This window comes from Poecilia formosa, unplaced genomic scaffold (assembly GCF_000485575.1).
Source record: "Poecilia formosa unplaced genomic scaffold, Poecilia_formosa-5.1.2 Scaffold491, whole genome shotgun sequence".
NCBI classification, from domain to species: domain Eukaryota; kingdom Metazoa; phylum Chordata; class Actinopteri; order Cyprinodontiformes; family Poeciliidae; genus Poecilia; species Poecilia formosa.
The window spans coordinates 259207-273050 of NW_006800430.1; the positions used below are offsets into that span (position 1 = coordinate 259207).

Consider the following 13844-nt stretch of genomic DNA (forward strand, 5'->3'; position numbering starts at 1 on the left):
GCATCATGTGCTGCTGATGATTATGATAATGAACCAGGAAGCAACATCATGTTCACCGTAAAACAAAGAACAAATGAAAATCAAAACCCCCTGATTTAAGTCATTTACATCCATTTCATATTTTAATCTTATATTTTTAAAGATGTTGTTCATGTTGGCTACTTGTAAACTTTCTGTTGGGTCGAGACGAATAATGTTGGCAGAAAGGCAGGAAGGGGTTAATCTGTCAGTCCTTTCAGTTTCTTTTACTATCGTTTCTGAATAATAATAAATTAAATAATATGCATATTTTTGGAATATTTATTTTAAATTAAAATTGTTATTTTTTACATAGAAAATATCTAAATAATTTATATTCCTCTATATAAATCTTGCTACAACTTCAAAAAGGAATTCAGTGATTTTTTTCTTTTTTGCTCTTTACTGAGAAATTATTTAAAACAGTTCAGTGATGTAGTTGACGTGTCCTCATCTATTCATAAACTATGCAATTATTTTCTCAGATTGTTTTCTAGTAACTTTAACTTAAGACAGAGATGTCTGAACCTTTTGGCATGGGGGCCCAGAGATGTCAAGCTGAAAGTACTCCAGGGCCACAAAACTTTTAGTATCTTTCTTTTTAGCTATAATTTCAAATTTCTACTCTTTTACTTTTTACTTTTACCTACCAAATAAACAACAAACTAAACACATAGTATTTTACACAGCAAAGCAGTTTAATGGTGCGTAAATTTCAACAAAAAACAAAACAAAACAAAACAAAACGCACAACTAAATATATTCCAAAATTTTCAAGTTCTTCTAAATTTTCTTCCAAGTACATGAAGATGATTGACAGCACTAAGCCCCTCCTCCTGGCTCTGACTGGTTGTTTTTGGTCGTGAGCGGTACATTTCTTCAGACGGCTAACGGAGGATGCAGAGAAGGTCGATTTTGTCAGATTATCTGCCCCGTAACAAACTGTCACAACATGGTGGCAGTTTTAATGTGTAAAAATCATATTCTTTATAAAAGTTGAATACTGCAGCTTTAAGTCTATTGATCAAAATAAATAATAACTACAGTTAAAATGCTGTAATGACTCAAACAGCCATGTCACAGAGATCTTTGATGTCTAAATAACTGTCCTGCTCTCTCTGCCTCACCTTCCCTTTGTTTTCTCACCTTGCCTCCTCCCTGCTCTCTTTCTGCCTGAACTTATCTGCCGTCCGCAGTGCTTTGCTCGATGCTCCGTGTCCTGACAGTTCCCGACTCTGCTGCCGGCGTTGACACTTTCTCTTTCTTTCTCTCGTTCTCTATCTCTTGCTTGAGGCCGTCCGTCAGCAGCGACGGTCAGGTTGAATTATCTTTTTTAGCTTGTTTGGCTCCAGACTGTTTGAAGCAAGTTTGTTCAGGAAGGTTTTCTGCAAGTCTAGCCCAGATTATGTCTGCAGCTTTGAGATGACTTTGAGAAATTCGCTGAATTCAAATGAGGCAGTGATGGTGGATTCCACTGAACCCTACCTGCTTGTTTTTTTTTTATTCATAGACTAGGACAAAAAAAATCATGATGCAGTTTTGATTCTGGACAAACTAAAGACTTCTGATTCACCCACACCAGCCCTGGTTAGTCTGCTTTAATTGAACTCAGGTTCATTTGACTAGAAAGTCCAGTTCGTTCGGGAGGTGTGAACTACGATGTGGACCAAAAAATCAAACTCTGGTCCGTTTAAAAACCCAGATCTCAGGTCGGTTCGTGTGAACGCCGGCGTGGTTGGAATGCATATTGGTGAACGCCAAGCAGACCAAGCAGACCAAAAACCCATACAAAAGCAAATACAACCAAAACAAACGTGAGAGTCTAACGCTGGCGGGAGAAACGGCTCGTAGTTTCTTACCAAAGGCAAAAGACAATTTCAACAACCGCTAAAATCTGATGCTACTCCATTTTTGTTTACATTTTCTGAAGAAGGAAGAAGGAAGTCAGTGTCTTTTACTGAGGTTTTTGTGTCATTTTTCCATCAGTAGTTCTTGGTACAGCGCCCCCACAGGCGAGGAAGTGAACAGGTTTTTCAAAGGGTTTGTTTCATTTGACACAGAGTATGAAAGAGAATCACAGCAGATGAAAACGTTACAAATGTTGCAATTTTGGTCCTCAGTTAGATTTAACTGAATAAAATCTACTGGACTATCAGGTGTGAAAACACTTCCTTTGATTTTTGATTTTAGAATCCAAACTCTAAAAGCTTCAGAGTTTTTTCTTTCTCCCCAACAAAAAAATTTGTTCCAATTCAGCTAAGGCCAGACCGTAGAAACTCCCTCCCCATCATGTTTATTTTCTGAAACAGGGAGTTCTCAGAAAAAGTGTGAGATCTGACCTTTTCGTAAGTCTGATTAGGTTTGATTGGATCAGATTTTTTATTTTTTTTCCTGGTGCGCTCACCCACTGAAATGGTCCAGACCGCCATGATCTTGATGCGAGCCTTGGTGTGGGAGTTGAAGCGGCTGTGGTGGATGGGGTTCCTTATGGCGATGTAGCGGTCCAGCGAAATGGCGCAGAGATGCATGATGGACGCCGTGGAGAACAGGACGTCCAGGTAGATCCAGATCGGACAGAGGTCGGAGGGAAGGGGCCACTTGTAATCTGCAGAGGAGGGACGGGAAAAACAAAAGCTGCTGAACATCTGTGGTATGCTACAGGAATATCTGGAAGAAAATCATGCATGAATAAGTGCTTTGGTAATGAGCCAATCAAATGTAACCGAATTCTTCCAAATCTTTGACAAACTGTGAACATGACACTGTGAGGGATGGCCTACACATCTGCTCCTAAACACACACACTCACACACACTCGTGGCTGCTTCTATAGCAGGCGTCACCATAGATGTTGTTGTTGAGTCCATTCAGCTGCTGATACAATACTGAATACTGAATGTGACACGTTTTCAAAGTAAACACATCATGGGGAATCTATTTTTAGGGACCAGGTCTAAAACGGTCATTCAAGCTGCGTAGCACAGGGACTAGATATGGAAAGGTGTTACAAAGAAAAGACAATAGAAAAAGAAAAACACTTTATCATTATTTAAAGTTTAGATCAAATTATTTGTAGTTCTTCCACATCAACATCCAAGTTTAAAAGCAGTCAGGTGAGCTGAACTGCTTTGTTTCCACCACTTGCACAAAACCTGAATGAAGGTTTTGATTTATTTGTTCCAACAGTGAATTTCAGCTCCAGCTTCTTTCAGTTAGCGCGCAACAATAAATCAATAACAATATAAATTGCCATAAATAATGACAGTAGATATTACGCATGATGTAATGTTCAATAATTTCCCAGAACTCTGATCCAAAACTGCTCGGCATTCTGGGGGATGTAGGCAGAGGAAAGGCTTTAGCTGCTCAAACTCTAACAGCTAGCTAGCTAAACGAGTCTGGTAGCATCTACTAACTCACTCATTCTGGTTACCTAGCAACAACCTGGTGAGTAACTTGCGCAGCAACAGTTTCATGTTTCACCAATATGCCTCGTAACGGCCTAAAAATAAAAAAACAGCAACATGGAGTGAAAACTTTCTTACACAGAATATCAAACGGGACTCATATGTTACGTTTATTTTTTTTTTTTCTTTCAAATTTATGACAAGTATTTTCAGGACACTAATTATTGTATCACCTGACCTTGTATTGAAAATTATTCTCTTTTATTTTTTTTTTGCTTTACAAAAAAATATAGAACCTTAAAACCATCAATGTTTTATCAATATTATAATATTATTTTTCATCTTCAGACAGATTTCCAATTAAGATTACAGAAATAAAAAAAAACATTCAATCACATTTTGAATTGGATTTTAACAAGAACTTAAATGCACATTTTCTAACTGAGATGTTAATAATTATTGTTTTAAGAAATGAGGTCATGTTAGCCACCCGGACACGATTTTTAGTATCAAAATTTTAAATAAAATCTTTCTTTTCATTGGAGGTGTTTTTTTGTGTGTGTGTGTGTGTGTGTGTGTGTGGATGAGATGGTATGTTCAGACAGAAGTAATTCAGGGGATCAGACCCAGATCATCATGAACGTCTCTGCCCTTCAGGTCATGGAGGACTGTTTTCGTTCCCTCTGTGGTTCCCCAAACCGACAGGTGAGAGACGACCCGACGCTGGCCCTCATTATTGGGGAGGAGATGACTCATCCACGCAGCTCCACGTCGCCATGGTCACCGCCAGTCTCTCTACGATCTCCTCCTCATCATCGTCATTGTTGCTGTTCTGCTCTATCTTCCTTTTTTTCCCCTGTTTTTGTAAGATGATTGTTTTTTATATTATTATTATTTTCTCTACTTGTCATCATTCTCAAACATGTCCATCACACTGTTATTCTTCCTCTCCATTTTATTATTTTCTGTCTCAGATTCTGTTTGGATGTCATTGTGAAATCGGACTACTTCCCTAATTTCACTCATTTTGTTTTCTCTCTGCTTTGCAGGCGGCCATATTTTGGTCATTTCCATAACAAATGAAAAAAAATTACATTATAAAACCCTTTCTTAAATACAGAACCAAGTCAGTGTGATACATTCATGTTACCGAGATGAAACTTTAGTTACTGAATCTAAATAATACAATAGTTCTTAAATCCCTATTATATTATTGTTTATTATGTGGCATAATAGAGTCAGATGTTATATTTAATGACTCAGCAGAGTGTCGTTTTGTCATAAGTCATTATGTTGTGAGTCCCAAAACTCTACCACATCGAAAATGTTCCACTTTTGGAAATATTCTGAGTCAAAAATGTTTTACTTTTGACAACTTAAAATTTTTTTCTAAAAAATTTCTGTGGTTAATCTAAAAACTCCCATGTCTAGAGCTGATCGATGTTATTGACCAACTGACAATTAGTTGAGAAGCAGCAATTTTCTTAAAAACCTGAGCTACCTCTTACATCAACAGGGTTGACCGCTGCAAAAACTGCTGTTTGTCTTTCCCGATCTAGATTGGCTCCCCCATCTTTGTTTCTGTATCAACTTAATCTGCTTAAGGATGACCAGCAGTGCCCTCTTCTGGGTGGAGGCCAAACTACAACACTGAAAGAAGGTCTAAGAAGATATTAATCGATTGGAACTAATTTTAGTCTAATTAATTAATCAACAATTGATCATAAGTCGATTAATTGCTAGCAACAATAAAGTGAATCTGAAGAAAAATTCACGCAGAGAAAGAGTCCAAAACCTTATAAGGTGGATAAGAACTGACTAATTTAAATGTGTATTTGCAATTTTTGATAAGATCACAAGGAAACAAACTGTTCCTATTTGGAAACATTAATTTGTGGTGGAAGCTGCATAGCTATAAAAGTCTGAATGAAATCTGCAGACTTATTTCAGTTATCTGCCTCGTGTTTGCTCAGTTTTCCATTTACATCTGAATAAGAGGAGAGACGCTCCTCGGTGGCCGACCTGCCATTCTCACTTCCCAACAAAGACTCAGGAGGAAACACAATTCCCCCCTCAGGGACTGATAGTATCACATTATTACAGGCTCCGCAGTCTCTGACGGCCATGACCCAGATCTATCGTGATTTATCCCCCACAAGGAGATTTCCTTCACATGCAATCCAGAAAGTCCCGGTAAAGTCCCTGCAGACCCGTTGGGACACGACCCTTTGCTCCCGATGGCCGTCAGCCGTCCTCCAGATTCTGTGGCTCCGGCTCAACCTATCCTGGCGTTGTCACCTCTGCCTCGCTCGTCTGCAGAGAGCCACCGGGAGTTTCCTCGGTGTGCGGCGCTGCGGCCACAGCGTTACTACTGCCAGCCTCACATTGAGCCTCACATACTGCCTACACAGTGGCAGCTGCACAAGAGGTCCATGAGAAGAAAGTGGGATTTTCTCTGCTTTAGGTGACACAGCTCTGCTTCTGACAGTGTATGTGTCACAGATAGCATAATTTAACAAGATGCTATAATCAGGACACTGACATGGTGACTTTAGGTGGTGGAGTTACATCATTTTGATCTTATTTTATTCCAAAGAACAAGAGTGGATTTAACTTTAACTGCACTGGTTGCCAGATCATCATTGGCTGTTTTGTTTTCTCCAACTTGGCAACTTTATTGCTATTTTTAGCGAGTGGTCAGACTCATCTAGCCTCTCCTCCCTATTGTGAGACACTAGTTGTGTTTCCACTGACCAAATAATTGCGCAGAATGGAAATATGAAAATAACTTTCCTTAACAAACTGTCATGACATGGTGACAGTTTTAACAAACATGTAAAAAAACAACAACAAAAAAAACTATTTTTTATAACAGTTACTTAGTGCACCTTTAAAGCCTGTATAATATAGATGAATTGAGAACAGACGCATGTAAAAGATTACAGTGGTCATCGCAAATGTTTAATGGCAGTTGTGATATAATCTGTTAGTTTTAACAGGCACTTGTGCTTTTTACATTTGTGTTTAAATTAAAAGTCTTAAACATTTACATGTGATAAAAAAGAGAAAAATCTTCACACCTATCAACCGTCTCTCAGTTGCAGATGCAGCCAGTGTAATAAATGCTTGTTGACTGACACTTTCTTCTGTTTTTTTTTTCTTTTACCATTTATTGGATGAAGCAGAGAAGTCAGACATCCACAGTGGAAGTGCAGGATGATTGTGTTTTCATTGTGTAACCCTCAGGGCGAACAGTGAATCAGACATCTTGAGTATTTGATGCGGCTGGAGAGAGGAACGAACGGCGGCTAGCAGAGCGCAGGGCATCGATTTGCAAATGGACAGAGGCATAAAGAGATTCGATCACTTGAAAAGTCTCTCAGGGAGGTTAAATCTGGGTGACTGCACCATCTGAAAGCTGCAGGCTGTTAATCAAAAGCTTTTATGTGGCATAACGAACAGTGACATAACAGCTGTCATGTTAGGAGCCTGAAGACGGTTCGACAGAGAAAATCAGCTCTACAGATTCAGTTTTTCCACACACTCAGCTCTGCATTCACCAGATAGCTCATTATTACACCCGAATGGATTTATTTTGAATGAACTGCTTCGTTTTCCATAAATCTCACCCTGCGTATGAGCCAAATAACGGTTCATCAGGATCTTCACACATGGAAAAACTGAACCCATAAATTTTTTTTTTAAGGTTCCGGAAACAAAACAAAGATGAGGACAGAGTCTGACCGGAGACGCAACAACGTCCGTTTTTTGTGGTGGTGCAAAAGAAGCATTAAAATGGTGAGTGTGAAGCATAAATGTTTTAATGTTGTTCCTTTACTGTTCTAAATGGAACAACAGGGACATTATTCAATCAGAAATGAACAACACGTCGTCCTCTAATGTACTGCTGGTGTGATGTTGTTACCTAACTTTGAAAGGAAATCTGCCCTCCAACTCACTCCTGTTTACTGATTTAGCTTAGTCTTTGAAACCAAACTAAAATGTCAAACTAGAATGTTGGTTAAAAGTCTCATGTATAAAACATCATTTCCTGAGCTGATGTGTTTCAGCAGCAAAACGCACTGATTATATTAACCTAAACATGCACTAACTATACTCTTGTTGGACATTCTTTAAAGGAAAAACATATTTTAAGTTGCACAATATGCAAACATGCCTACAGGCAGCAGACTGTTGTGGTGCCTTGGTCCAGAATCCAGTTGTTTCAGCATAATTTACTGAATCTCCTGTCAGAAATGTTTAAGTGTGTGTATGAGGAGGAAAGTGTTTTGTACACAGAACAAGAACAAGAACCGCAGCATGCATTTAGATGTGTATAAATAAACGTTACTTGTAGAGGGGAAAAGCCTTTGAGGGACAGTAGGAACACAAGAGATCTATACAGGCTGCATGTTATATTCATATTTACATGGACATAAATACGAAGGTAAGTGAATGGAACTTGTCAAAGCAGAGACGAGGACGTTGAAGGTACAAATGAGAAAAGAGCTGGACTTTTTCAAGGTAGACGGGTTCTTCTGAAACACACTTTTCTAAAACTCTTTTAGGACAAAACAAGAACCATTAGGGCAAAACCTCTTTTCAACAGAACCACCATTATAGTATGAATATATGGATGGTGGCATTATGTAGATAACAGGTCACGAAGGAGACTGTGGGTGTTATTTGTGAGCCTAAAGTTTCCACAGATTTTGCAAATGAACTGAATTAATAACCTCCACAGGGATTCACATCTTGCTCAGTGCGTGAGCTAAATGGAAAACAGCATGTTGGTATTGTAACTTCTCTGTCAATCGTCTCATGTGTAGCAGCAGCTTTGAGTGACTTTAGGGTTCAAACAACATGTGGAAACTCTAATTGTGGAAAAAAGTCAGAGTTTAAGTAGCGAGAGAGACAACTGATTGTGTGTAGAAAGTAAAGACTTTCTGCTGCCTCCATTCACTGTTATAAACAGTCACTGTATGACTTGCTAAGTCATACATTTGACTGTGTCGTTGTAGCACTTTTTTCACCTTTCCATGGTTTAGCTAAGGTACTGAATGCTTACCTTAATGATCAACATTGGACGGGTTCAGTTAGTGTGTTTGTGAAAATCATTCACATTGTGCCACAGTTCTCCCAAAACGGAAACCATTCTGTAGCTGGTTGCTGTGTGTGAGACATCTTGGTTTCGGCTCCGTTCTGTAATTTCTCATTTTAGATCAGGTCCGTTATTTCTCATATCTTTCCATATTGGCTCCTGCTGCGCTCCAGGCTTTCATGTTTTAACATTTATGAATGCTCTCTGGGAGTGAGGCGGCAGACGTCTTGTATGAAAGTCAGCGGCCCGGCTGACACACATATCTGGGACTGCCTCCAGGTGACCAAAGGCCACACAACGTGCTCGCAGATCTCCTCCATAAAGAGAAAAAGGAATGTGAGCCAAACCTGGAATATCCTCCTTTTCCCCCTGAGGTGAGTCTGGAGGAACTAGAACACAATAGACTCTGACACTGGAGCCTGGAGATTTAAGCTGTAACTGTGAAATCTGTCAGGGCACAAAAATGGACAAAAAAGCTAAAAGTCTTTGAAGTATAATGGGTTTTCCAGCCACACACTGTCAATTTCAGTTGTTATAAAAATACTTTAAATATCAAATATGAATTGAAAGACATTTTACTTTGTAATTTAATGCCTTGAAATTGGGACTCTGTCTCTTTAAGAAGCTCCTGCTCTTTCTGAAACTCTGCCTTCATGAAGTCATCCCAACATGGTTTCTCTTTAACCCTTTAACAACATTTTTACCAGCATTGCTCTGAGAAGCAGTTCCTATAACGAGCTCCAACAGGTGTATTTGCTAATTGCTGCTGGCTAGTCTGAAGGAGCAGAGTGGCGAAGGGCTGCTCTGTGATGAAGAAGCTTGGAAACTGACTGCGTCCTCACAGGCGGAGCTAGGTCCACCAAGGCGTTTAACTGAATGGTTGCCGTGGAGATTAAAGGATTTCTCAAAGAAATCAAAGCAACACTCCAGGTTTGTTTTTGATGAGGGAATAACATTTTAACATGACAAAACAGTTAATTTTACACAATACTGACCCTTTAAGTCAATTCAGCTCTGATTTAAAGAGAATTATCAGCTGGTGATAATTCTCTTTAAACCACTGGGGCAAAATGGTTTTTGCCCTAATGGTTTAGGGCACTAATTATGCCACTAATTATGGCATAATTAGTGGCACTATTATATTTAGTGCCACTTTTCATAAACAAAGCAATGAAAAAGAAGGTAAAATAAAGAGCAAAGGTTTTGGATGACCTTGTTTGCGGCAAAGTGTTCCACATTTGAAAAGCAAAGGAATATGGAAATAACTGATGGAGAAGGAGTGAAAACTGGAAGCAGGGAAATGAGCTCCCACGGGGCAGGAAGGTTGATTTGATCAGAAATAGGCTCCGAAACCACCGAGATACAGAGAGCAGAGGAATGGGGAGAGCAAGGAGGAAGAAATAAACAGAAACATACTGACGACGAAGACGACGTACATCGCAGCAGCTCACCCACATGAAGCACACACACACACACACACACACACACACACACCTGAATACTCCAGATTCCCACACTCCAAAACCAGGCTTGGCTCGGCGTAACACACCTGTTTACCACCAAATTGGATTTGTCTGCTAGATCTTCCACGTCTCAAAGGATGAGGCCGAGAACACACACACACACACACACACACACACACACACACACACACACCCCGGCCCACGCATCTGCTGCTTGTTGGGTTTGTGGGGACTCTGTTGACTTCTTTCATCTTGGGGATTTCTGCAACTCCTGAACCAGGAAGAAAATACATTCCTAACCCTGAGGGGCCTTTGAATGTCAGGTCTTGATCATTTAAAAGAAAGGCTTTCCTTGCTGCTCATATATGAACTTCATATGCTTTTACTGCTTTTACTGCAAGATTATTTTCACAAACTCAACTGTGACCAGGGAATCGTAATATTTTACATAACATAGACAAATGTACACCTTCAAGGCTGACTGATTGCCAAACCTTCATGGAATTTTGTAACATTTTTTCGGTGTAGCTGCTCACTGTTGCCTGCCGGGCCGGCCCACAGACGTCGGCACACATTTGGCCTACATTTCGGTGACTCTGCAGAACAACACTGACAGCAGCATCCCCCTTCAAAGTCTGGCACAAAACAGCAGACATCAGATAAGAAGCAAAAGGAGAAAAAGTAACAACTCTTGTTTTTAAGGGACGGCGATAGTTCCTGCTGTTACCTACAAAAACCTCCGTGTTAAATTTACTTATAACAAAACAATTTTCCTGCCAATGGAAAATATTGATATTTTTTCATCTATATCAAGGCATTATATGCTTGAAACAAGCTTCTATATCTTGCTGATGAATTGCTTTTAAGTTAGTTTTGTCTTAATTCAAGTACGCTAACATATTTGAAGTGCAAACTAGACCAGAAATACTTAAACCTGTGTGTTTTTTTTTGTAGTGCAGGCTGTGATAAACAGCCGTAGTACACCGACAACATGCTAGTCAATGCTAAAACCTTAGACATAAACGCATAGATGCCTCATTCATGCCTGTGGATTAAAACAGTAAGACGAAGGCAGGTTACTGTGGCAACCGGTGACCGTTTAAATTCACGTTGGCTCTTTCTGCAGTCAGGTTGCGTGTCCATTCAGCCGCGTTCATGAACTATACGTCATGGAACAAGATGAAGTATACAAAACACTCAGTCTGCACCGTCGAAGTGTAAACTTCGACGGTGTTTGCACCACGTCTGCCTGACAGGAGACGTGGAGCGACTGCTCCACGTCTCCTGTCAGGCATTTGAGGTGGCCGACGTGGCAGGGAACTTGATTCTGTGTTTCGATTAATTCAGCCAAAAGTCATGTAGCGAATCCCAGGAAACACAGGCGTTTAATGGAAGTCATCTCCGAGCTTTACACAGTTAGCAGGTTGGACTTTCACCCACAAGGACATCATATTCCATGTTCTCATCACAGCAGCTTGGCCAGGTATCCCCACTGTCATCCTGACCTCATTGAAAACCAAAGAAAAAAAAACAACATTTCTTTGTTGGCATAAAAAATAAACACAGAATCCACCAAAACTGCAGCCAGTGAACAAGAACTTGGAGCTCACCCTGTCCTCTTTAGTACTTTTGATGCAAAACTGAAAGAACGGTTTGTCAGTGTGGACTTATTTTTATTTACTCCCATCATTCTCAGCACACATAAGTCAGAGAGCAAGAAGCTACACCGCAAATAAAATCCTCCCATTGTTTGTTCCCAGAGAGTGACATCAGCCAGCTTGGGTGGAGAACTATCATTTCATCATGCAGGTGAAAGGTGACAGTAATTGTGCCACAGTTCAATCCAAATATGTTTATAGTGAAAAGTACATTCACTGAGCTCTCTCTGTCTGCAGAGGAGAGGAGAGAAGAGGAGAGGAGAGGAGAGGATACAGGCAAACAACTGAGAGGAGAGTGAGAGAAGAAATGAAGGAACAGAGAAATCATGGTGAGTTTGACGCAGGCGGCAGGAAGGTAATGGCCAATAAAGACGCCTGAAAAGGTAAAACGAGAGCCGTTAACTGCGTTTCCATTTCCAATGTGGGCAAATCTTTGTCTATACTCCTCTAATGTGGAAAAAACACAATTTTGCATTGCGGTGTTTCCCTTAAATAAGAAACAAAATGAAAATCACATGTTAATACGTTTGTTCAGGTGTTTAAAATCATGGCAGCGACGGATGTCAACAGTTAGATTAAATATATTCATAATTCAGCGCTAAAGGCGGTGCTGCTCATCATCCATCAGCCAATCAGAGGAGACCTCAGCGTTTTATTCAGCCTTTGCAAAAACAAGCTCCTTATCCTGGGGAGCATCTGCGTGTGCGGCGTTTTGGGGAAACTGTAGTCATGGATTCAACACCTTCAACTGACACAGATTTTTATGAACTGTGATGCTGTGACAGCTCAGGTCGAGCCAGCTGCACGTTGTCTGAAAAAAACAAAAACAAACCATCATCCTCCTACCACTTCCTGTCGTCTTCTTTGTGGTTTCCACCAGTAGTAACATCTGGCTTTTGATCACAGACTGCTAGCCTATGGCTTCTTCCTGACTGCAGAGCCTGTCATGAATGCTCAGGTTTACAGTAAGTTGTTTCTCCACCATTAGCACACGGAACAGCACGTGTATGAGCTTAATTGACAGCGCTAAGACCCTCTTCCTGGCTCTGATTGGATGTCTTTGACCGGGGAGTGGTAGATTTCTATAGATGACAATCAGAATTGGAAGGAGGTGGAGGAGATTGATTTTTTCACGCATTATCTTGTCTTGTACCATACTGTCACAGGATTGTGACAGATTTAAAAAACATGAGATAAATATTAATAAAAGTTACATACTACAGCTTTGAGCTGTAAATTATATCAAGGAATCCACAAAAAACAACTTCATACCAAATTAGATTAGCGCCTGATTGAACATCATTTTAATTCTATTACCAACATAAAGTAGTTCACATTTTTAGAGTGTAGCCATTAGGGAACATTGCACTGACAAACCAGTATACCTTAACTAAATCAATAAAATTAAGTAAATCATTAAAATTTTAATATTTATTTCCCCCCAGTACCTTTTTATAGTGGACTCTGATTTATGAACTAACATTTGTGTTTGTCCCTGATCTTCTCTGTTGTTTTGGTTGATGAAGGTGATTGCTCTGGGAACTACTGGAACAACAAATGTCACTTAGGAAGCCATCAGTCAGACAATCTGATTAGAACCAACAGACACCATCACTTATAAAGCATTAAAACAATAAAGTGACCAGAAGGCATTAAATACACATAAACTGATGCAGGCCAGGACTCTGATAACTCTGCTGTGCAGCTCGCCAAGCGCTCTGAGAGCAGAACGAATGAGTGATTGGGGAGAGAGATTAGCTCTGATCATGTGGACATTACACTGTCTGCTAGCAGGCATTATGGAGCATTCCACCGGGAGGTTGGGATCTCACTGTCTGATCATTTCATATTGCTTTCTCAGCCACCTGTTTCTAACAAGGACAGACCAAATACCACTAAACTCATGTTATCTTGGGGGGGAACCACAGACAGTCCAATCAACCTGCAGGTAGCACTAAATGTTAGAACCTGAAATAAACAAATACATCGCTCCCACAAGTCTGAACTGGAAGTGGCCTTGGTAGGCATGCTTCTGATTTCTGTCGTCAACTAAATTAAAAACAACAGAGAACAGTAGAATAAAATATTTATTCAAAGGAAACTCAACAAGAAGAATCCTAAGAAGCAAAAAGAAAACTGCAAAATCCCAAGAACTAATTAGATTTTAATACAGCTGCTGTGTGTCTGTGGTTTAGAGC

At 40.0% G+C, this 13844-nt stretch overlaps 1 protein-coding gene and 1 long non-coding RNA gene across 2 annotated transcripts in view; one reads left to right on the plus strand and one right to left on the minus strand.

Annotated features, from left to right (window-relative positions):
* Positions 1–694: 694 nt before the first annotated feature.
* The window catches only part of LOC107833977 (5-hydroxytryptamine receptor 2A-like), a 45926-nt gene continuing 32776 nt past the window's right edge, over positions 695–13844 (minus strand). The window contains exon 2 of the mRNA XM_016664510.1: positions 695–2623. Within this exon, the coding sequence (XP_016519996.1) occupies positions 2271–2623 (353 nt within the window). The 3' untranslated portion in view covers positions 695–2270. The remainder of the gene's footprint in view (positions 2624–13844) is intronic.
* On the plus strand, positions 6559–11934 carry LOC107833978 (uncharacterized). Its single transcript, XR_001659741.1, has 3 exons — positions 6559–7222; positions 11749–11797; positions 11884–11934. It is a non-coding gene; the product is annotated as an uncharacterized LOC107833978 (long non-coding RNA).